Source organism: Myxocyprinus asiaticus, chromosome 47, assembly GCF_019703515.2.
Source record: "Myxocyprinus asiaticus isolate MX2 ecotype Aquarium Trade chromosome 47, UBuf_Myxa_2, whole genome shotgun sequence".
NCBI classification, from domain to species: Eukaryota; Metazoa; Chordata; class Actinopteri; order Cypriniformes; family Catostomidae; genus Myxocyprinus; species Myxocyprinus asiaticus.
Window position 1 is genome coordinate 30918465 of NC_059390.1, and position 25039 is coordinate 30943503.

The 25039-nt window shown below is 39.7% G+C and overlaps 1 protein-coding gene across 19 annotated transcripts in view; it reads right to left on the reverse strand.

Moving 5' to 3' along the window:
- Positions 1–25039, reverse strand: part of LOC127437016 (zinc finger protein 239-like) — a 105640-nt gene that overhangs the window by 76156 nt on the left and 4445 nt on the right. For 15 of the 19 annotated variants that reach the window (XM_051691627.1, XM_051691617.1, XM_051691626.1 and 12 more), the window contains exon 2: positions 15207–15409. The exons of 2 other annotated variants lie outside the window; for them this stretch is intronic. Coding sequence is in view for 9 of the 17 variants with exons in the window: in XM_051691638.1 (XP_051547598.1) it covers positions 15207–15409 (203 nt within the window). In the remaining 8 variants the exon portion in view is untranslated. Of the gene's footprint in view, positions 1–2277; positions 3416–15206; positions 15410–20522; positions 22634–25039 lie in introns of those variants that run through there. 2 more of the 19 variants (XM_051691639.1, XM_051691630.1) reach the window with 2 other exon arrangements.

Sequence of the window (25039 nt, forward strand, 5' to 3'; positions counted from 1 at the left end):
TCTCACACACACACACGTATACATCCTTGTTTATCCAATAACTTGTTAGAAACAGCACAAGCCGTGACACTATTTCTGAAGTGACATTTTTGAATTACTAACGAAGGCTTGGATGCATCATTTGGTTTAAACCAGCAACGGCAGATTCTGATCCATCGCATAAGAATGTAGTTCCATGTGCAAATGCATTTTTATGACCGTACTCAGTTTTTCCCAATTTTTTACAATTTACTTGTTCATTGAACTGTTGTATATAAAAGCAATATCACACTCGCAATCGTGCTATATGGCCCTAAATCAGCATGACGAGGCCTGGAAATGGCAAAAACAGAGCAAAAATTGAGGAGAAAAATAAAAATGGCTGACTTCCTGTTGGGTTTAGGATATGGTTCTAAGAGACTTTTTTGTACGTGTTGACGTTACATACGTCTACCGATTTTCTCATGTGTAGGTGAAACGTGGCGCAAGGGCCCTTCGTTGAAATTGTGTAGGTGGCGCTATCGAGCCATTTTGCAACATTTAATTCTAAAACCTGCATCAGATGTACATTTTTGCCACTTTTGAGGTGTGTGCAAAGTTTCATGATCTTTCGAGCATGTTTAAGCCTCAAAAATATGATTCGCTTCACATCTAAATTTGTCAGGCCGCCACGGACATGCCCTTCAACAAAAACTCAAAAGCTTCGCAATTTATCATCACCAAGGCCTTTAGATTAAGACTGACCAAATATAATGTTGATCTGATTAAATCTCTGGGAGGAGTTTGTTAAAGTACAAGACTTGGAATTGGCTGTTGCCAGTAGGTGGCGCTATGACTAGAACAGAATATGGGCACGTAGATGTATTCAGATATGATGGCATTAATACAGACTTAATGCAGCCGGGTTTTGACTCAAAGGCAGATCTTTAATAAAAATTTTACTTAACTGTTAATTAACTGTATGCTTGTTAAGATTTCTATTGTGATAAATCTCAAATTTTTGAAAAATGTGGCTTATTTTGAGCTTGTTTTTCAAGACCAGGTTGCTTGCTTCTCTTGTGAGATCTGTCAACACTGCAATTGGTATTTCACCCACCCCTTAGCACAGAGTACTGTAATTTTAAAAAGAATGAAATTAACCGTTCTTTTAATTTGTTCTAACCGTTAACCATTTGGAAAGGAGGCTGCAGAACTTTTGAACCGGAAAGAAAAAACAGTACAAACCAAAACGAAAAACATTTTGGTTTTAGTCCCTGCTTCAGACAATGCACTGACTAGTCCATTGGTAGTTTTAAATTGATAGGTTTACACATCCCTACCTTTTACCTGCAAATTATACAGTGGATATAAAAAGTCTACACACCCCTGTTAAAACAGCGGATTTTTATGATGTAAAAAATTAAAGATAAATCATATCAGAATTTTTGCACCTTTAATGTAAAAATTACAACCTATGCAATGCCACTGAAAAACAAAATGACACATTTCAGAAAAAAAAAAGAAAGAAAAAAACACGTAGAATAACCTAACTGCATAAGTGTGCACATCCCTAATACTTATTTGAAGCACCCCCAGCAGTCTGTTTGGATAAGAGTCTATTAGCTTGGCACATCTTGACTTGGGAATATTATCCCACTCTTCTTTGCAAAAACGTTCCAGATCTGTCAAATTGTGAGGGCATCTCCTGTGTACGGCCCTCTTCAGGTCCCCCCACAGATTTTCTATAGGATTCAGGTCTGGGCTCTGGCTGGGCCATTCCAAAACATTAATCTTTTTTTGCTTTTGTTAATTTGAATGTGTGCATTGGATCATTGTCATGCTGAAAGGTGACAGATCTCTTCATTTTCAGCTTTCTAGTAGACGCCAGAAGGATCTGTGGCAAAATTGACTGGTACTTGGAGCTATTCATGATTCCCTCCACCTTCACTGAAGCCCCAGTTCCAGCTGAAGAAAAGCAGCCACAAAGCATGATGCTGCCACCACCATGCTTCACTGTAGGTATGGTGTTTTTTTGCTTATGTGCTGTGTTGTTTTTGCATCAAACATACAGACTGGATATATAGGTTTTTGCAAAGTTTAGCCGGGATTGGATGGTTTTTTTTTTCATCGGAAAAGGCTTGCATCTTGTAGGGATCAAACAGTACTTGCCAGAAAGAACTACAGCTCCTTTAATGTTGCTGTAGGCCTCTTGACAGCATCCCTGACCAGTTTTCTTTTGTCTTCTCATCAATTTTGGAGGGAAGTCCTGTTCTTGATAATGTCACTGTTGTGCCTTTCTCCACTTGTTGATGGCTGTCTTCACTGTGTTCCATGGTATATCTAATAACTTTTATTTTTTTATTTTGCAGCCCTCAACTGAGCGATACCTTTCAACAATGAGATCCCGTTGATGCTTTGTAAGCTCTTTGTGGCCCATGGTTCTTGTAGTAGCATGCAACCAAGAAGATGTCAGAAAAATCCTACAAGAACAGCTGAGATTTATTTGGAGTTAATCAGAGTCACTTCAGGTGAAGACAGGTGTGTACTATTTCACACACCTGCTTGATGATTGGTTGATTCTGAACACAGCCACATACCCAATTATAAAAGGATATTTTATGCACTTATGCAGTTAAATTATTCTAAGTTTTTTATTTTTTTTCTCTGAAATACAGAGAACACTCATTTAAAAACAAAAAGGAGTGATTTGTAAATTATATTCACCCTTTGCTACATTGAAAGCACCACAACTACACGTAATATGATGTTTTACCTTGTGAAATTTATTGTATTTTTGAAAATGTACAGTAATTTCAAATCAGATGACTGCAACACAAAAAAAGTTGAGACGGGCAATTTAAGACTAATAACAATTTGACCAGTTGAAATAACAAGGCGATGTGAAACAGGAGATGTTGAACAGGTGAGGCAACTGTGCCATAGTACTGTATATTGTATAAGGAGCCTCCAAAAACAGGATTCAAGGAATCTGGTCAAATCTCTGTGCGTAAAGGGCAAGACGAAAACCACTTCTGAATGTACGTGCTCTCTGATCCTTCAGACGTCACTGTCTTAAAAAATGTCATTCATCTCTAATGGATATCATGAACATGGGCTTGGTATAACTTTATTTAAGACACAGCCGTCGTGTTATCCGGGCCAAAGAGGAAAAGTTGTTATTTGCATCAGGTCTAAAAGCCAGTGTCAGTATGGGCCAGGGGTGTGTCAGTGCCCATGGCATGGGTAACTCGCAAATCTGTGAGAACACCATGAATGCAGACAGATATGTACAAATTTGGAGCAACCTATACTGCTATCCAGCACCACCTTTTCCAGGGACGTCCCTGCATTTTCCAGCAGGACAACTTCAAACCATGTACTGCCCGGATTACAAGTGCATGGCTGTGTAAGCAGAGCATGTGGGTGCTAGATTGGCCTGCCTGCAGTCCTGACCTGTCTGAAATGATAAGTCAACATTATCTTCAACGACAACAATAAAAAAATTGTCAACAAAAATGTTCATTGTCGAATAGTTGTTTTATCTAATTTAATGAAACATGGGATCATATGAAACTAATGATGCTGTGCAAGAGGAGCACTGCAGCTCGTGCCTGATTGAGCAGAGGAAGAAAACGCAGCTCACAGTCAAGACGCACTCCAAACTTTCCAAACAGCTTAAGGTGATATAGATTGCAAAGTATCAGGAAATTATACAAAAATACAAAATAAGTAAATACGGAAGCACTCTCGTTGTGAAAAAGCAGATCCGGAGCTGCCGTTTTGCTTAAGCAACACTTGCATGCTCGCATCTTTAAAGGAAAAACTCTGCCATTATATCTTTAATGCATCCTTTATTAAAGTTCAAAAGGAAGCAGGTCATGTAAATAAGTACAAGCTCTGAAACTGGCATTTCTGTGTGCTGTCAGCACTGCTTTTATGAGTCGCAAGAAGTGACCCGATTTAAGGGGAAGAGGAGAGATTGAAACTGCATCCCGGCTCATGCACATTCTGGCACGGGGACACTCGTCCCTCACTTACTGCAGATAGATTATTAAGTGATGGCTCACAACGTAGTGAATCATAATGCATGTGTTGCAGTGTGTATCTTATCATGAAGAAAATTGGCGATACGCAGCTCTATTAAGAAGAGAGAGTTTGTTTTTTGCGAGTTAAAGATGAATCAAAGTGAACAAAAAAGGTGAGAGAGGGTAGTCTCTTAGCCAGTTGTACACTGCAACAAAATACGTTTTTGATTTGTTTTGGCTTGTTTTCCAAATGTACATTTAATTTAGGAGCTACACTGCAGAAGAAAAATGTGTTATCTGAGAATGTTGAATATAAAAACATTTTAATAGTTTAAAATATCTAAAAATCTTATTCAGAAAAAGATATTTAGACTTGCTTTCAGAAAATAATATCTTGAATACAAGTATATTTTGTCTTTTTTTTTGTTTTGTTTTTTGTAATCAACACTTTTTATTGATTCCTTCAAAACATATATACAAGAGCAAAAAAAAACAAAAAAAAAACATATAAACTCAGCAAAAAATTAAATATCCCTTTTTCAGGACACTGTATTTTAAAGATAATTTGGTAAAAATCCAAATAACTTAACAGATCTTTATTGTAAAGGGTTTAAACAATGTTTTCCATGCTTGTTCAATGAATCATAAACAACTAATGAACATGCACCTGTGGAACGGTCGTTAAGACCCTAACAGCTTACAGACAGTAGGCAATTAAGGTCACAGTTATAAAAACTTAGGACACTAAAGAGACCTTTCTACTGACTCTGAAAAACACCAAAAGAAAGTGAGAGGACGTTTATTTTTTTGCTGAGTTTATATATGGAATCAATCAAACATTTAAACCCCACAACCACCCCTCCCCCTCCCAATCAACAACCCCGCCCTGACCCCCAACAAACATCCCTGTGGTCACATAAAAGTATATATACAGTTGTGCTCAAACGTTTGCATACCCTTGGAGAATTGGTAATATATGTACCATTTTTACAGAAAACATGAGTGAGCAGGCAAAACACATTTCTTTTATTTCTTATGGGATTCATATTCAACTGTAGGTTATAACAGAATGGCACAATCATAAATCAAAAAGTTGGGCCTCATGTATTCAGATTGAAGACAAAGGCAGGCCTAACACAGTCGTAAAAACATAACTCAAGCCCCCACCTACTAAGTCGTAAATTTTACTGATAAAAATCATGGCAAAATCAAACAAAGGGAGTCCAAAACAGACTACAGATCCATGAAGCCTTGCTCACTAAAGGATCGAGCTCTCAACTCCTATTGGATGAGGCACACAACAGAACGTCCCTCAAACATGACATCATCAGGAGTTGAAATAATTCTGAAATGCATCCAGAATTCGCTTCCAGCGACTTTGTTCATCGAATATAGACGTAGCTTTTTTTGCTGCTCTCCGGTGCAACCTCGTGGCACAAGGAAGTAACGTCCGTACAATCTCCATCTCACTGGACGAGCTGAGATTACTCTGTGTTCAACCAAACACTCTAACGGATCCGAAGGAGACCGCCGAGCAATTCGCATCTTCATCCGTTTGCCTACAGAAGTGAAGAGATTAAAGATTTCTCTTCCATCTTCAATCAAGTCGACATTTCTGAGTTCTCCGCCAGCCCGCCGAGAATCAACAGCCGTACCGCCCGCCGACAGAGCGAGGAAATGGCCTCCCGTCATCACACGAGCCTCAAGGAACCGGGTCAAAGTTAAAGGACGGAGGAAAACACATTCTACCTGTGTCCTCATGCGATTCAAGTAAGAGGTTACGTCTGGGCAGAGATAGAATATTATAGCGTGTTATTCTTGCGTTTCAAGGTTTTTGCTTGTACAGTTTACGGACCGCCATGTCCGCTCATTATTAATACTCGGGTATTAATTATCACAAATTTGTTTTGCTGTATTGTGGTCCAACTAAATTGGATTGTGCAATTTCGCCATCGTGGGTGAAACAGAAACTGAGTTCATCCATTAAAGAGTCAAATAACGCAGGACTTTTACGAGCCCCGCTCATAAAACCGCGTCTCTGAGTGATGAACACAGCTGCTTTCCCTCCCGCTATCGCGAAATCAGCTTTAGGGCAGTCACTTAATCGTCTCATCTCTCGCTCTCTCTTACTAATCACACACACACACACACACACACACACAGTCACACACACACCTTGTGTTATAGGATTATTTTATTTCCATATCTAATCATATCACTGTTTAGTTTGTAGTTGTAAGTCGGAAGTTTATTGACTTCATTGTATTAATTATAAATTGATATTACTGCATAAATAAACTTTGTTTATATTACAAAGAGAAATGTTTTGGTTTGTTTTGCATACGCCTGTGTCATGCTGATGGGATGTCAGTGCTCGGATTCAAACCTTCATTCATTGTTTTTTTTCTGAAAATCGATATTCTTCGGATGTCGATTTTCCTAAGAAAACAATCTAATATTGAGACTGTTTTACTATTTGGTTATTAGTCCCTAATTCCAGGGTGGTGCCCCGTCAATGTTAATCCTTATTAATATTCTATTGATTTTTGATAATTGATAATTATCTTTGATGATTGTTGAATCTGAATGATCAATAAGCTAGTGTTAATTTTAATTAATGTTTCATCGATGTTAACAATTAACAATTACTTTTGATAATTGTTGATTTAAAGGATAAAAAAAAAACTAACATTGATTCTCATCAATGTTCTATTGATTTTAATAATTAATCATTATCTTTGATAATGATTAATTATTGCTAATAACCAAACTTGCTCCTAAACGTAGCACACTACATTTACTGGAGTCCCATATGTGGTTTTAATGAGTTAGATCCACTAAATTAATTTAAATATTAGTTAATAATTACAGAAATAATTATTAATTATTTCTGATAGTAACACTGATCTAAACAACCGGTAAAGCCCTACAAAAATATGGCAACAAAGAAAAAAATGAAATGACCCCTGTTCAAAAGTCTGCATACCCTTAGTTCTTAATACTGTGTATTGCCTCCTTTAGCATCAATGACAGCATGCAGTCTTTTGTAATAGTTGTCTATGAGGCCCCAAATTCTTGCAAGAGGTATAGCTGCCCATTTGTCTTGGTAAATTGCCTCCAGGTCATGCAAAGTCTTTGGTCGACTTGCATGAACCGCACGTTTGAGTTCTCCCCAGAGTGGCTCGATGATATTAAGGTCAGGAGACTGTGATGGCCACTCCAGAACCTTCACCTTTTTCTGCTGTAACCACTGGAGGGTCAACTTGGCCTTGTGCTTAGGGTCATTGTCATGCTGGAAATTCCAAGAGCATCCCATGTGCAGCTTTCGTGCAGAAGAATGCAAATTGTCTGCCAGTATTTTCTGATAACATGCTTCATTCATCTTGCCATCATTTTTCACAAGATTGCCCATGCCTTTATAGCTTTATAGTTCTTTTCTGCTCCCCATGGCTCAGTATCTAGCCTGCTCAGTGCATCCATGTGAGAGCTAACAAACTCATTGACTATTTATACACAGACACTAATTGCAATTTTAAAAGCCACAGGTGTGGGAAATTAAACTTTAATTGCCATTTAAACCTGTGTGTGTCACCACTTGTCTGTAACAAGGCCAAACATTCAAGGGTATGTAAACTTTTGATCAGGGCCATTTGGGTGATTTCTGTTATCATTATGATTTAAAAAGGAGCCATACAACTATGTGATAATAAATGGCTTCATATGATCATTATCCTTAAATAAAAGACAGTTTTTTTGCATGATCAGTCATATTTTCAAAATCAATACCAAAATTTCACAGTTTCTGCCAGGGAATGCAAACTTTTGAGCACAACTGTACATGATTATAGACACACACACAAATAAAAAGATAAAAAAATAAAAAATAATAATAATAATAATAATTACACGTCTAGTTAATGTCAGGTATATGCCCCATTTATCTATAAACAAATTAAATTTTCCTAGCCTTCTAAACAACCCTTCTTCAAAGGCCACCACTCTCCCCATCTCTGAGCACCACTCATTAAAATGAGGGCACTCCAGCCGACCTCCAACCCCTTAAAAGAAACTGTCTGGTGATCATGACGTTAGTTAGGACCCAACTCTTTATGTGCCTATTCTCAATGTCGATGACTGCTCCATCACCCAAAATACAGAGTCTGGGGCAAAATGAAAGCCAAATGCCTAATACATCACATACAAGACTCTGAACCTTCAACCAAAACTCCTGGATCTTAACACCCCCCCCCCCGAGAGAAGTTGAAGCTCTGTCCCTCAGACTCTGAATTAGCAGGGAGTAATACACTGATGCCTCATGACCTTTTCCAAAAGCAGTAATCACCACTCCCAGAGTATCTGTCGCTTTAGGGGGGTGTATGCTACTCCCAAAAATAGTACATAGCAGGTGTCGCAGCTGTAAATACCTAAAGAACTGAGATCTGGGAATCCCAAAATGTTGAACCAGATTTTCAAAGGATCTCAACACTCCACTCTCATATAGGTCACCGAGTGTAGTAACCCCCCTCAAAATCCATTCTGACCAGCAGAAAGGGAACTTATTAATACATAATTTGGAGTTAAACCATAAGCTCGAGTCAACATTTAAATAAATGTCTGAAATAAACACTCTGGACACTTTTGTCCATACCGAGTGTAAATGTGAGAGAACGGGGTGTAACTTAACTTCCCCGGTTAGTTTGATAGAAAGGCTTTTCAGTGGTGAAATAGGGCAAGAACTTCCTGTTCAATACAAAACCAGGGAGGGGCTCTCTCAGGTGGAAGCAACCAATAAGCCAGATGTCCGAGACCGAATGCATAATAAAACTAAATCTTGGGTAGGCCTTGCACACCTTTGTCAATTGGCCTATGCAGCTTACTGAAATTTAATCTGGGACGTTTCCCTTTCCAAAAGCACTTTGCTATGCTATCAAACTGCTTGAAATAAGAGAGGGTGGACATCTATAGGGAGTGACTGTAGCAGGTAGTTGAATTTTGGAATACAATTCATTTTTATAACATTAACCTTCCCAATCATCGATAAACATAATGAAGCCCGCCTGCCCACATTGCTCGAAAACTTTTTTATTAAAGGGTCAAAATGAATTCTAACTAAATCACACAAATTTGCTGGAAATAAAATCCCCAAATACTTAATGCCCTGTTTGGGCCACTGGAAGGCGCCTGGCTGAAAAGCCATTATCGGGCAGTATACTGTCAGAGCCAAAGCGTCGGATTTAGACCAATTAACTCTGTAATCCCTTAGAAAAGGAATTAATAATTCTGTGGAGGCAAGGCATAGATCTCGTAGGGTCAGAGACGAATAATAACATATCATCTGCGTAAAGCCGAAGCTTATGCGCCATACCTCCTGCCATCACCCCTGGAAAATCATCCTCCTTTCTTATCGCAGCTGCTAATGGTTCCAGGGCAAGACAGAACAATAATAGGGAAAGAGGGAGTCACGTGGCGCCATGTGAGGGTCGGACTTGTGAACGACGATCTCTGCGCACTTTGCTAGTTTTTAATTATTTTTATGTTATAAACCGGTGAGATTCGATACACTGCAAAAAATTATTTTCAAGAAAAGTATCTTTGTCTTGTTTTCCTGTAAAATTATCTAAACATTCTTAAAACGTGAAAAAAAAAAAATCTGCCAATGGGGTAAGCAAAATAAACTTGTTTTCACTTTGAATTAAGTTTATTTTGCTTACCCCATTGGCAGATTTTTTTTCTTGTTTTAAGTCGTTCACAAATTTTGTCAGATTTATCTTAAAACAAGACTTAATATCTTATCCCATTTTGCTTGACAAGTAAATAAATCACGTTTTAAGAATGTTTAGATAATTTTACAGGAAGACAAAAATACTTGTCTTGAAAATCATTTTTTGCAGTGTATAACCTGCTACATAACTGTTCTAATAAGTCAACATTTCAAAGAATTTAAAATCCTCAGGCTCTGGAGATATTAAAAGACACTTTTAATACTGCAGACCAGGGACTCAATTTGGACAGTGCGGCGGGAGAAATCCAGCGGCAAATGGCGAGTATGTCCGTAATGCTGACGAAAGTCATAGCAGACCTGGAGGATCTTTCTGTAATACGTCGATCGATTGCGGCGATGGAGGCGAAATTCTCTGAACTGGTTACAAGAATTGGGGACGTTGAGAAACAGATCGATTATCTGGAGTCATCGGAGAGGGAATTAGCTGCTAATCCGCTAGCGACCAAAGTAGATTTCTAGCGCATTTGGGAAAAGCTGGAAGACCTTGACAATTGTAATCGACGAAACAACGTCTGAATTGTTGGAATTCCTGAGCATGAAGAAGGTCGAGATATGGTGAAATTCCTAGATGAGCTCTTGCCGAGTCTGCTCGACATAACAGGGCATAAGCTGGAAATCGAGCGAGCTCACAGAGTTCCGGCTCGCAGATCCACTGAGGGAATCAATTCTGGCCAAATTTCTGAGATCATCCAATAAAGATCTCGTGTTACGCGAGGCGAGGAGCAAAGGAAAGCTTTCTTGGAAAAACCACAGCATTTTCTTGTTCCCAGACTTTGCAAATTAGACGAGAGAAACGTTATCGATTCAAGGAATGCAAGCAACTCTTACATCAACGTAAGATCACTTTTGCACTGATGTTTCCGGCCAAACTGAGAATAGATACTAAGGATAGCCGCAAAATATTTACATGCAAGCATTGTCTTTCATAGAGACAATGGGGTGAGTAAGCCATTTGGTGTTTCTCATGTGGCCCTCAAGTGAACTTGAGTCACTGAACATACACTTGACTGTCTGAGGAAGCTGGGCGCCATTTTGTTTCTTTTTATATTGTTCCGCCTAGCAGCTGCTTCAGGGGCTCCTTCGGGACAGTTGTGGATGAATCTGCTCGTTCTTTGTGCTAATGCCTCCTACTGGCTGGAGTTTGTTTTGTGGAGTATTTTTTGCAGGACATTGGAAGGATTATGTCATCTGCTGCATTCATGAACTCACTGAATATTCGTTTGACTGTCCAAGGAAACTGAAGTTTTTTGTTGTTTTTTTTTTTTTTGTGCTGGAAGAGTCATTATTGTTTTAGCAGAAATTCAGGGGCAAAGGTTGATTTTGGCTAATATCAACGCACCTAACGCTGATGATCAGGGCTTTTTTTATAGATCTTGAAGGGATGTTGCAAGCCGTTGGCACCCCTCATGATATAATATTGGGAGGAGACTTTAATCTATTGATGGACTCAGTCCTTGATCATAGTGAAGCAAAAGTGTGTAAGCCCCCCAGAACAACACTGATGCTTCACAGGATGTGTAAAAATCTTGGTCTTACAGATATTTGGAGACTAGTTTCAGATCATGCCCTGGTGAGTTTAGAGGTGTTGCCACATACGGAGAAAAATAAATCATACAGATGGTGCTTTAATGTATCCCTTTTCCAAAATCCTGATTTCCAACAAATGTTAAAGACTGAAATCAGTGTTTATATGGAGACCAACTGGTCCTCAGTATCTTCTGTGGGCATGGCTTCGGAGCCACTTAAAGCAGTTCTTAGGGGTCGGATCGTAACAGTATGCCTCATTCATCAAAAAATCCAAAGCACGAGAACTCGTGGAGTTGGAGGGGAATATTAAAAGTGCAGAGGCAGAGCTGAAGCACATAATGTCACCTGACGGCCTCAGGGAATTGACCCGAATGAAATACAGATATAATACTATTTTGTCGCGGAAGGTGGAATTTTGGTTTTTCAGGGCATGACAGTCATACTTTGAGTCGAGGGACAAAGCAGGGAAGCTTTTGGCTAGATATATAAAGTAGAGAGAGTCTTTATCTACTATTCCCTCAGTAAAATCTGCTGGTGGTGAAATATTTACCTCGGCCATTGATATTAATAATGCTTTTAAAGAATTCTATCTTGATCTCTATAGTTTCACGTCTTTGTCTACTGATGAGGATATTAGAAAGTTTGTGGAACCATTAGAACTTCCTAAACTGATGACTGAGCAAAAAATTATCTTTATCTTTATCGGATAATCTCAGAAATTTGGCCAGAATTTGGCCTGTCTCCCTCAGTGGATCTGTGAGCAGGGACTCTGTGAGCTCACTCGATTTCCAGTTTATGGCCTGTTATGTTAACCAGACTCTGAGCCCGTCTAGGAATTTTACCATATCTTAGCCTTCCTCAAGCTCAGGAATTCCAACAATTCAGATGTTGTTTTGCCAATTATGATTCTCAAGGTTTTACAACTTTTCCCAAACACGTTCCAAATCTACTTTGGTCGCTAGCGTGTTAGCAGCTAATTCCCTCTCCGATGACTCCAGATAATCGATCCGTTTCTCAACATTCCCGATTCTTGTAACCAGTTTTTTCATCTCCATCGCAGTGATCGATCGACATATTACAGCAAGATCCTCCAAGTCCACCACGACCTTTGTCAGCATTACAGACATTCTGGACAGTTGACGCTGAATCTCTCCCACCGCACCGTCCAAACTGACTCCCTGGCCCCTGTCTGGGGCTTCAGCTTGAGCACGTAAGTGTCTTTTAACATCTCCAGAGCCCGAGGATTTTGAATTCTTTGACATGTTGATTCTTAGAACAGTTATGTAGCAAGGTGTATCGAATCTCACTGGTTTATGACATAAAAATAATTCACCACAAACTAAACTTTGACTATATAAATGTGATCAGTGAGCAGACATTTGCTTTGACTAAAATCACTCACTTGCTACTCCATACAGCTTTTGAATGCCAGATAGTGTTCTATTTAGGGATTGATTTTTCAGGCTGTTCTCAAGGGAACTAATGACAAAGAAGCTAAAACACTGCCTAAAACCTAAACAGAAAGTAAGTAGATTGGTTAGAAATAGGCAAATAACATGTTGATCTGGCAAATAATTCCAAAGGAATAGCTGTGCGTCTCTCTTTCTTCACCCTATTGCCTCCCTCGTTGGGCTGCTGCCCTACAGCTAGCCTATATGTACCTAACTGGCTCTGAATAAATGCAAGCTTTTATCACCAACATCCACTGAGTTTGGCCTCTTTTGCTGTTGTTTTGAACACAATTGTTTTAAAATAAATACTGTTACAAAAGTTAGGCAATGATGACATAGACATAACGATTGCTAGTCATATCAGACAAAGTCAAATGGTGGAAACTATTATAACTTAGCTAGAAGGCAAATACACCAAGGTAGTAACTACTTTAGAGATTGGCATTGTTACCAGTATAAAGTAAAAAAAATTCCATTGTCATTCCTTCCTTCCTCGAAAATGAAATTGAAAGCACTGCAGTACCACAATCCATAATATAACATTAGAGTGGCTAACGCGATCTAACGAACTACCATGCTAAGAGAGCTACTTGGCTAACTATCGGAAAAAAAAAATATCTTACATATCGAGCAAGAAAAACTATCTCTGGGTCAGTTTTAAATCCTTTGAGATCCCAGAGTTGTCGCCACCTCTGAAAAGCCAATCCAATGTTGTTTCATGTTTTATTACGGGCTCTGACACTTTCCCTTTTTGCTTGCAGACTCTTCTCAGTTCAAGGTTTCTTTATTTTGACTTTTTGAATGATCCATGGTCAATGTCGCTCATTTGTTGCGGCTACAATCTTTCAGCTTCAGACTACTACCACACCTTCCACCGCACATACACGGGTGCTGTAGCTGGACCTTCTGTTCTTTATATTTATGGACATGAAGTAAACAAAAAAAAAAAGCATGCAATTTCCTGCCAAATCCGTCCCGACAGCTCTAAAATATAAATCATTATTATAGGCTTACCATAGTGCATCGGGGTAAGGCAAAAACATGGTTTGGAAGACAGATTATTGGTGTACGTGCTTATTAATGAAATTTTGCTCATTTCTAAACAAAAATCTTACATAGTGTAGCTTTAAACTATATGTTGTCATATGAATGAACAGAAATTAACTCTGAGTCTCATGAGCCTTAAGTACACATAACACAGTAACAGCTCTTGGTTTACTTGGAGTGAGTCTATTTATTCAGTCAGCTCCAAGGAATTCATAAGTCTTTTTGATTCACTAAAAAGACCCAGCTCATAGAATCGTGCATTTGGGAATCAGGCAACAGTTGTTGATTCACTAAAAAGGAGTGGTGGTGACGTAGTGGGCTAAAGCATATAACTGGTAATCAGAAGGATTGATCCCAAAAGCCACCACCATTGTGACCTTGAGCAAGGCACTTAAATCCAGGTTGCTCCGGGGGGATTGTCCCTGTAATAATTGTATTGTAAGTCGCTTTGGATAAAAGCGTCTGCCAAATACATAAATGTAAATGTAAAAAGAACCGGCTAAAAAGAGTAATTTGTTTGGGAATCGGTCCCACTTTATGTCTCGTCTCACGCTTTAGATTCAGTAGCAGTGTTGCTGTGATGCGAAATAGTAACACAGGAAACACTGTATTTTAGTCCTGTTTTCTGTCCGCATCACCGGAAGACTAAATGTTCAAGAACCGTTAACGAAACCGAACGTCATGAAAATCACTCGGTTTGTATTATAATACAATCATTACCATATTTATTAACTGGAAATCCAAGAGTGGTCTTCCCTTCATCCCTTTGGCATGAACGCTCCTGAACATTACTTTCATCTTGCATCGAGATTTATTGCTAACTGTAGGTGTCCACTGGCGTGGAAGAAATCTGCTTTCTCAATAGAAAATTTACCCACATTTGGCACTTGACAGGTGTTAATTTTGGACCCTGGCTGAAATATTCTTCTAAAAATCTTTGTTTTTGAAATGATTAGAAAATGTTCACTTTTGGGTGAACTATTCCTTTGGTGATGATTTGATTGAACAGGACTGGCAGTAAACAGGCCTCTGTGTGTCTAGTCCAGCTGAACCCAGCAATGAATGCAGTTTCGTAGATTCAGGGATTTAGTAACTAATGGGGAAAAATACTTTTTCACATAGGCCCAGTTGGTATTTGATAAGTTTCTTGCTTCTATAAATAACATTACCGTTTAAAAGCTGTATTTTGTGTTTATCAGCTTGCCTTAGTTTTATATAAAATTTTGTTTGAATATCTGAAACAATTTAATATGAGATATGGCACACAAACATAGAAGAAATTAGGGTGGGGGCAAATACTTTATCACAGTACTGTAGGTATCGCCCATAACATTAATTAGTTATCAGTTATCTGTGTCTGCCAAGAAATTCCATATTGTTAGGATCGCAGACCAAAGCATCAAGAATGCATTTTACCTTTGCTCGCAGCCCTACTATCAGAGTTGCCCTCTGCCGTTTACTCAACAGTTCTGGCATCAGGTTTGTCATCACAGACACAAATTCCTCCAGTTTTCCAAACTGCTCCACATTCTGATCCTGAACAACTTGCCACATGAGTGCGGAAGTGAGACGCAGAGGAGGAACCAGCAGGCGTAGAGAAGAGAGCGGCAGGACAGACTCTGTACAAACATGAGCAAGTACACACACACACATGCTAATTTCAATTATGGACACTTTTGACCACAAGAAATCTTGGAAAACAATTAAACTACTTTAAACTGTTTCATCGTTTAATTTTTTTTTTAACTTTTACACTGTAATACAATTCTGATCAAGGCCTAGATCAACCTTCAAGTGGATTTATAGGCTTAAGCCTAAATGCTAAGTGTACTGTATGCATATATTCGAACTCTCAGCCTTTCAAAGTATCCTCCATTTGACTGTGCGTGCATACCCTGGATCTGGTGACCAGAACTCAGAACGTCCAAAAAGGACAAAGTCAGCATAAAAGTAATCCATATGACTCCAGTTGTTTAATCAATGTCTTCTGAAGAGAATCCATTTGGGTGAGAACAGACCAAAATGTTATTTCTTTGTCACTATAAATCTTGACAGCAGTCTCCTTGGCGATCATGATTTCAAGCTCCATTACTCTTCATATAGCAATATCTGGTGCTCTGTGCATGCGTTAAGCAGAAGTGTAATCGAACTTGAAATCATGATCGTGTCCAGACACTGCAATGGCAAGATGCACAGGGAAAAAGGAGTAATATTTTGGTTTGTTCTCACCCAAAACTGACTGGATCACTTCAGAAGACATTGAGACCCCTGGAGTGGTATGGATTATTTTTACGATGTCTTTGTGGTATTTGGACATTCAGAGTTCTGGCCACCATTCACTTGCATTGTGAGAACCAACAGAGCTGAAATATTACTTTAGAAATCTTAATATGTGTTCAGCAGAAGAAGAAAAAAGTCATACACATCTTGGATGGCATGAGGGTGACTAAATGACAGTGTTGTAGTACTTGAGACCGGACTCGATATTTTCATGGTCTTGGTCTTGTCATGGACTCGGCCTTGACTCGGACTCGAACAAGTGTAGACTCAGACTTAACCCCGAGTCCCTTTTCAAAAAATATACATTGACAGCTTCAACTTATGACAAATATTTTTGACTGACAATATTAGAGACCTTGACGTTTGTCACGCATTTCAGTCTGCTGCGTAGAATCAGAGCTAGTAATGGCCAGTTCACAAATAAATCATTCTATTGAGTCGGTTCTTTTCAGCGAATTGGCCAAACAGGTTAGCAAAAAGGTCTGAATCAATTAGTTTGGATTGTTATCTCACTTTATAATTTGCAGCAGTTTCTCACTCATTAAAACAGCATTGGGATATTTTAGAAAACGGAAAACAAAGAAATCATTGGATAAAATGGATATCTACCTACAGTCAACAAAAGACTGCTTTTTTAGATGTAACTTTGAGAAACTTCCAGTGGTGCTGTGTCTCGTTAGTAAGATGCTGTTCACACCACACACATTGTTGCATCCATCCATGCTATTTTCAGTTGTTTTTCAATGTAAACATGCTAAATGGATGTCTTTGACTGCTGCATTATATATTACTGTGTTTTTGGCGTCTCGTGCAGGAGTACCACCAATTTTAAGTTCTTTCGTCAAGTTATAAAGAACATCAACTGTAAAAAAAAATGTGTCTCGAGACACCTGTTATACTCTTCATTGCACTTGCGTTGGTCTGAACGGCCTCGCTTTTAGAAATGCTTTTGCCATTAGTTACATGAATGCTACACAAACCGAAAATGTATAAATACTTCTCTCAATGTCATCAGAATTAAATGTTTTCTAAAAAAAAAAAAAAACATTTCTGTGCATACCCTGAGATTAAATCTTGCAGGCAAAGTAGGCAGAAATGCTTACTTGACTTACAATTATTAAATATAGTAGTAAAAGAGGAAATTGTTAAATTGAATGTAAATGTTTATATTCACTTGCATAAACTCTGCATAAACAGTCACATTTAATACATTATTGTTTGGTTGTTAGGCCCATTTTAGTTATAGTACAGTAATACTGCATTTTGTAAAGCAGAAATGTTTACTTGAATGGAATATAATAATACACAGAAGCTGGTAGTTTGTATTTCCATGTTAAGTCTCATAGGCACTTTGAAGCTTTAATTTTAGTTTTTCACTGACATGTTGTAATTGTAATACCAATTTGTTCACTTAACCTGGGACGTGTCATTTATTTAAATTTTTATTCTCGACTGGTTTAACCAACAAAGCTTGAGAAAATAAATTAGGTTTATTTGATATATGAGCCTAGAGTCAATAGTTCTTTAAAATATACATTTAATACTTTCATATAAAAATCTTGTCTTAGTCTCAACTTTTACTGGTCTCGGTCTCTCCGGTCTTGGTCTTGACTCAGACTCAACCCTCTTCTGGTCTAGGTCTTGACTCGAACTCGACCTACTCTGGTCTTGGACTCAGATGAGCTGGTCTTGACTACAATCCTGCTAAATGATAGGTTCCATTTTTGGGTGAACTATTCATTTCAGGAGTTTAGACCCACAAAGATGTCTTTCTACAGGGCCTGAAAATTGGCGCGGGATTGCAGGGATTGTGCAAAATCTTTATAATTCCCGCAAGCTCCAAGTTCATAGCGCGGGAAATTCCCGCACACTTTTATTCACTTTACAGTGCAGCTGCAAATTATTAAACCAATAGATACAGATGAACAAATCAATTCACTTTTGTACCAAACTGTAATTCCAGAAGATGCGTGAGTAAATCCACTCTCTCTCCCTCTCTCCCAAGTGCAGCTGTCAGCAGCGCATTGAGCTCTTATTGAGTTTAGTGTAATCGCACGCAGTGAGGGAGCGCTTTGTACCATAGTTAGTGAACTTAAGATATTACAGACGTATAAACCTTTCTAAACCTGTTAATTCAATATTCAAATGCCGATATACTGTTCATAATAAACAAAGCTGTGAACATTGCAAGCGCGTGACGTTGGAGTGATCTATAATTTTTACGCCTTTCATATTTTGGCGCTCCATCATTAGTCATAATGCAGCACATTTGACAAGAAAGGCAGAAATAGCAAAAAGGCTTTGTGTACCAGCTGCATGAAGAGAGACAGTTAATCACCAGGGTAGGGTTGCACCAGCTGTGCGTAATTTCTCAGCGTAAATTGGGAGTAAAGTTCACACTAAGGGTTTAGTTACTACTAGTTCATTTGTAACTAAGTCAGTGCTTAATTTGTCTGCACCACCTGTTCTTAAGGCAAGACTTAACTAGTAGGTCGTAAGCTCTCCCTAAAGTAATCTGTAGTCGCATAATATGACGATTACCAGTATTTATCCAATAAGCAGCCTTCAAATTTGTACACAGAAGTGTTAAAATCAGCTTCAATTTGATCTTGTTACGGTTGATGTTCAAACATTGTTTGCTCACGTAACTGTCAGCTGTAATAAATTATATCCCCATTGAAATAACATTTAATTAATGGTATATTTAGCCTATGTAAATAACAATATTTAATAACTGTATCTAAAATGAATAAGGGGCAATAAATAAATAAGTACTAATACAACAGGCTGGAAAAATAGACATTTATTTATTTTAATATCTATTTCGTATGTTGAAATTTGACACCAGGCGGCGTACACAGGAAGTACACCGCTAGATTGGGTTCATGCTGAAGAAGTAAGTTTTTTACATGTTTTCTCCCGTAAATTTAAACGCGTTTTATATGTCGAGAAGCCTGTCAACCAAAACATGAGCTCATTGATGTCATTAAATGAGTCTGCTTGTTTATTCCATCCATTACTCTTGGTCGGAGGCTTCCATAAATATTTAGTTTATACGTAGGGTTAACTCCTTCCTAAGTTTAATGGTGCAACTCTCAAATATTTAGTAGTGCGTAAATTGTGACTTAGTGCCCATTTACGCCACCAACTAGGCTAAGTTGTAACTTACGTATAGCTGGTGCAACCAGCCCCTGTTACATCTCCATCTCTAGTGTTCCATCCAGGGTCAGAAATTAATGGGGGCTCTGGGCAAAAATGCCCCCGTAATTCAAAATATAGTGGCCGCAAAAATGCTTTATTAATAACATCTGATATAGGCCTAGTCCAAATACACACATCGCAATCTTCATTTGAATTTTCACTTAACATTATTTGTTTCGTGCCGTCCGTTGTGCAGATGTTGCCATGTCAGTGGTGGATGCTCGTGCCATAAATGTGCACAGACGGGTACTCCGCTTCTCATGCTCCGCATCAGTTCGGTGTCGTGCTCATGTGTTAAATCACGTGACAGTTTGGACTATTTATTCAAAATATTCTATCCTAGTGAGTAACACTATCACTCCCTGTGTTACTTCCCTGCCATCAGCTCATCTCACGTATCTGTCTGTTTGAAAAGCCTCCTCATCTGCTAGAAGCCAAAAGTGCGGGATGGATGTTAAACTGTATATTTATTAAGTTAATCAGGTCTGAGAGAACACAAAATCTAATGTAACCAAATGCTACAATGTAGTTCATAATAATCTTAACAAAAATAATATCTGGATAAATCATCAGAATGAGCTTTATTAACAAGTATGCATACATAAGGAATTTGTCATGGTGATAGAAGTTTCCAGTGCAAGACAATTCAGAATTCTGAAGCGTTGGCCAGAAGGCAACAGTTCAAAAAGGTAATGGGCAGGGTGAGTGGGGTCCAGAGTGATTTTTCCAGCCTTTTTCCTCACTCTGGAAGTGTATAGCTCTTGAAGGGGGGGCAGGGAGCAACCAATAATCCTCTCAGCAGTCCGAACTGTCTTTTGTAGTCTTCTGATGTCTGATTTCATAGCTGAACCAAACCAGACAGTTATTGAAGTGCAGAGGACAGACTCAGTGACTGCTGAGTAGAAATGTATCAGCAGCGCCTGTGGCAGGTTGAACTTCCTCAGCTGGCGAAGGAGTCAATGTATGTCTCCCACTTCAGGTCCTGTGAGATGGTAGTGCCCAGGAACCTGAATGACTCCACTGCTGCCACAGTGCTGTTTAGAATGGTGAGGGGGTTCAGTGTTGAGGTGTTCCTCCTAATGTCCACAATCATCTCCACAATTTTGAGCATGTTCAGCTCAAGGTTGTTTTGACTGCACCAGACAGCCAGCTGTTCAACCTCCCTTCTGTATGCAGACTCATCGTCATCTCGGATGAGGCCGGTGACAGTGGGGTCGTCTGCAAACTTCAGGAGCTTGACAGAGGGGTCCTTGGTGATGCAGTCATTGATGTGGAGGGAGAAGATTAGTGGGGAGAGCACACATCCCTGGGGGGCACCAGTGCTGATTGTACAGGTGCTGGAAGTGAGTTTCCCCTGCCTCACAAGCTGCTGCCTGTCCATCAGAAAGCTGGTAATCCACTGACAGATAGACATGGGAACAGAGAGTTGGTGTAATTTATTCTGGAGTATAGCTGGGATAATGGTGTTAAAAGCCGAACCGAAGTCCACAAAAAGGATCCTTGCATATGTCCCTGGTCTGTCCAGATGTTATAGGATAAGATGCAATCCCATGTTGACTGCAACATCCACAGACCTGTTTGCTCGATAAGCAAACTGAAGGGGATCTAGAAAGGGTCCAGTGATGTTCTTCAGGTGGGCCAACACCAGTCTCTCAAATGATTTCATGACCACAGACGTCAGGGTGACAGGTCTGCAGTCATTAAGTCCTGTGATTTTTTATTTCTTTGGGACAGGAATTATGATTGAGCGTTTGAAGCAGCATGGGACTTCACACTGCTCCAGTGATCTATTGAAGATCTGTGTGAAGATGGGGGCCAGCTGGTTAGCACAGGATCGAAGACACGCTGGCGAGATGCCATCTGGGCCTGAAGCTTTCCTCGTCTTTTGTTTCCGAAAGACCCAGCTCACATCATCTTCACAGATCTTAAGTGCAGGTTGAGCAGCAGGACGGGTGAGGAGGGGGGTTGCAGGAGGTATTGGTGTTTGTGTGAAGTGAAGGTCAGAGTGGGTGTGGGGTGTGAGATTGGGCCTTTCAAATCTGCAGTAGGACACATTCAGGTCATCAGCCAGTTGTTGGTCCACCACAGAGCTGGGGGTAGGAGTTCTGTAATTTGTGAGTTGTTTCATGCCACTCCACACTGATGCAGGGTCGTTAGATGAAAACTTGTTTTTCATCTTCTCAGAGTATCTTCTTTTAGCCACTCTGATTTCCTTGTTCAGTGTGTTCATGGCCTGATTGTACAAGACTTTATCCCCACCCCTGTAAGTATCCTCTTTGGCCTGACGAAGCTGCCTGAGCTCTGCTGTAAACCACGGTTTGTCGTTGTTGAACTTTAAATAAGTCCTAGTAGGAATGCACATATCCTCACAGAAACTGATATATGATGTAACAGTATCTGTGAGCTCGTCCAGGTCTGTGGCTGCAGCCTCAAAAACACTCCAATCCGTGCAAATCGAAGCAGGATTGTAGTTCCCGCTCTGCTTCATTGGTCCATCTCTTTACAGTCCTTTCTACTGGCTTGGTTGATTTTAATTTCTGCCTGTAGGTTGAAAGAAGATGAACCAGACAGTATCAGAGAGTCCCAAAGCTGCTCTAAGAACAGAGCGATATGCATCCTTTATTGTTGTGTAACAATGATCCAGTATGTTCCTGTCTCTGGTGGGTCAAGTAATGTGCTGTTTGTATTTGGGCAGTTCACGTGTGAGATTTGCTTTGTTAAAATCCCCAAGAATAATAATAACTGAGTCCGGGTATTGTTGTTCTGTGTCTGTGATTTGATCAGTCAGCTGTTGCAGCGCTGTGTTCACACACGCATTTGGCGCGATATACACACTTACCAGAATAAACGTGGAAAACTCCCATGGCGAGTAGAATGGCTTACAGTTAATAAAGAGCGCTTCCAAATTAGGACAGCACATCCTCTTTAACGTTGTTACATCTGTACACCAACTTTCAATTATGTAAAATCATGTTTTCCCCGTTAACTCCACGATGCGATCCACTCTGAACAACTGAAAGCCCGGCAGATGTAGCGCGCTGTCCGAAATGGCTTCACTCAGCCAGGTTTCTGTGAAGCACAAGGCAGCAGAGTTTGAAAAGTCCTTGTTTGTACAGGTGAGGAGATTCGCAAGATGAATACTCGGCAGCGCTGTTCGAAATCCATGCCAACGCAGCCTGACCAGCGTGCCTGCTCATCTCCCTCGCCTGCGTCTCCTAGCACATTTAAACAACACAGCTGCGCCTCCGACTAAAATGTCCAGCAAAACATCTGAATATTCAAAAACTGGGAAAAGGTTGTCTGGTATATGCTGCCGAATGTTCAGCAGTTCGTCCCTGCTAAAACTGACCGGAAAAATATTACTAAACACAGGACAAACAAACAAAAACAACAAAAGAACAGAAGAGTTACACACCGAGGCGGCCATCCGCGGCGCCATCTTGATGCAAAGATGATGCATCTTTTGCACTGATGTTTCCGGCCAAGCTGAGAATAGGTACTAAGGATGGCCGCAAAGTATTTACATGTCCCCAGCAAGCACTGTCTTTCACAGAGACAATGGGGTGAGTAAGCCATTTGGTGATTTTCATGTGGCCCTCAAGTGAGCTTGTCTCGCTGTACATACACTTGACTGTCTGAGGAAGCTGGGTGCCATTTTGTTTCTTTTTGTGTTGGTTCTGCCTAGCGACTGGAGTTTGTTTTGTGGAATAACACTCCTTCAAGAAACTTTTGCATTGACGGAGGATCGCTTTTGCACTGATGTTCCCGGCCAAATTGAGAATGGATACCAAGGATGGCTGCAGGGTATTTGCATGCCCACAGCAAGCGATGTCTTTCATAAAATTGATAGACTGAGGAAGTCATGGTGTGTTTCTCACATTGCCTCCAAGTGAGCTTGTCTCGCTGAACATACACTTGACCGTCCGAGGAAGCTGGGTGCCTGTTTCGTTTCTTTTTGTGCTGGTTCCGCCTAGTGGCTGGAGTTTGTTTTGTGGAATAACACTCCTTCGGGACAGTTGTGGATGAATCTGCTCGTTCTTTGTACTTATGCCTCCTATTGGATGGAGTTTGTTTGTGGAATATTTTGTGCAGGTCGTTGGAAGGATTAGGTCATCTGCTGCACTTGTGAAACAGCCAGCTCACTTTACATTTGTTTGACTGCCGAGGAAACTGAAAGGCCCTTTTTTTTCCTATTCCTTTTTTGTGCTGGTTCTGCTAGAGGCTGGAGCTTGTTTTGTGGAGGAACACACCTTCGAGACAGTTCTGTGAATGAATCTACACATTCTTTGTGTTTATTCTGCCTATTGGCTGGAGTATGTTTTATAGATTATTTTCTGTCGTGTAATTATGCCTCACAAAATTTGCACAAAAGCACTGCACTTGAGCAATCCGATGGCGAAGTTGTCACGGGCTCTCTCATAGGCGTACATGGACTGTTTGAGTTTAGAGGGATGGACGCCGGTTGGCGCAGTGGCGCACGTTTTTTTCTTTTTTCTGTTTGTTCGGTTCGGGGAGGGAAGTTCAGGGTTTGATTGCTGCACTAATAGGGAATGTGTCTTTATAATCTTGTTTTTGACACACAATCTATTTTTTCTAATATGTCAAAATGTCAAATGTTAATATGAGTTGACTGTCTTTCTCCACATAAAATGTGAATGGGTTTGGGCACCCCATAAAAAGAAGGAAGGTTATTTCTTTTCTCAAGTATAAGAAATATGATATAATGTTTCCTCAAGAAATGCATCTTTCCCTGCAGGAAGCTGAAAAATTTGGGATGATATGGGGTGGACATGTTTTCTTTAGTGCTGGCTCAAGTAAGAGCAGAGGAGTCATTACACTGATAAATAAGCATCTACAATTCAAATGTCTCAAACAGAGTAAAGATAAATTAGGAAGAGTCATAATTGTTTTATCTGAAATTCAGGGGCAAAGGTTGATTTAGGCTAATATTTACGCATCTAACACTGATGATCAGGGCTTTTTATAGATCTTGAAGGCATGTTGCAAGCTGCTGGCTGCTGATATAATATTGGGCGGAGACTTTAATCTTTTGATGGACTCAGTCCTTGATCATAGTGAAGCAACAGTGTGTAAGCCCCCTAGAGCAACACTGAAGCTTCTCAGGATGTGTAAAAATCTTGGTCTTGCAGATATTTGGAGACTTCTGAACCCATCTGGTAGGGACTATACATTTTTTCCCATCAGTCCATAAGATTTATTCTAGAATAGTTTTTTTATATATATCTAAGTCCCTCATTTCATCTGTTGTTGACTGCTCAATTGGAAACATCTTAGTCTCAGATTACACCCTGGTGAGTTTAGAGGGGTTGCCACATATGGAGAAAAATAAATAATATAGTTGGTGCTTTAATGTATAACTTTTGCAAAATCCTGATTCCAACAAATGCTGAAATCAATGTCTATATGGAGACCAACTGGTCCTCAGTATCTTCTGTGGGCGTGGCTTGGGAGGCACTTAAGGCTGTTCTTAGGGGTCGGATCATACAGTATGCCTCATTCATCAAAAAAATCCAAAGTACGAGAACTCGTGGAGTCGGAAGGGAATATTAAAAGTGCAGAGGAAGAGCTGAAGTGCCGAATGTTGTCTGATGGCCTCAGAGAATTGACCCAATTAAAATACAGATATAATACTATTTTGTCGCGGAAAGTGGAGTTTTGGTTATTCAGGGCAAGACAGTCATACTTTGAGTCGGGTGACAAAGCAGGAAAACCTTTGGCTAGATATATAAAGCAGAGAGAGTCTTTTT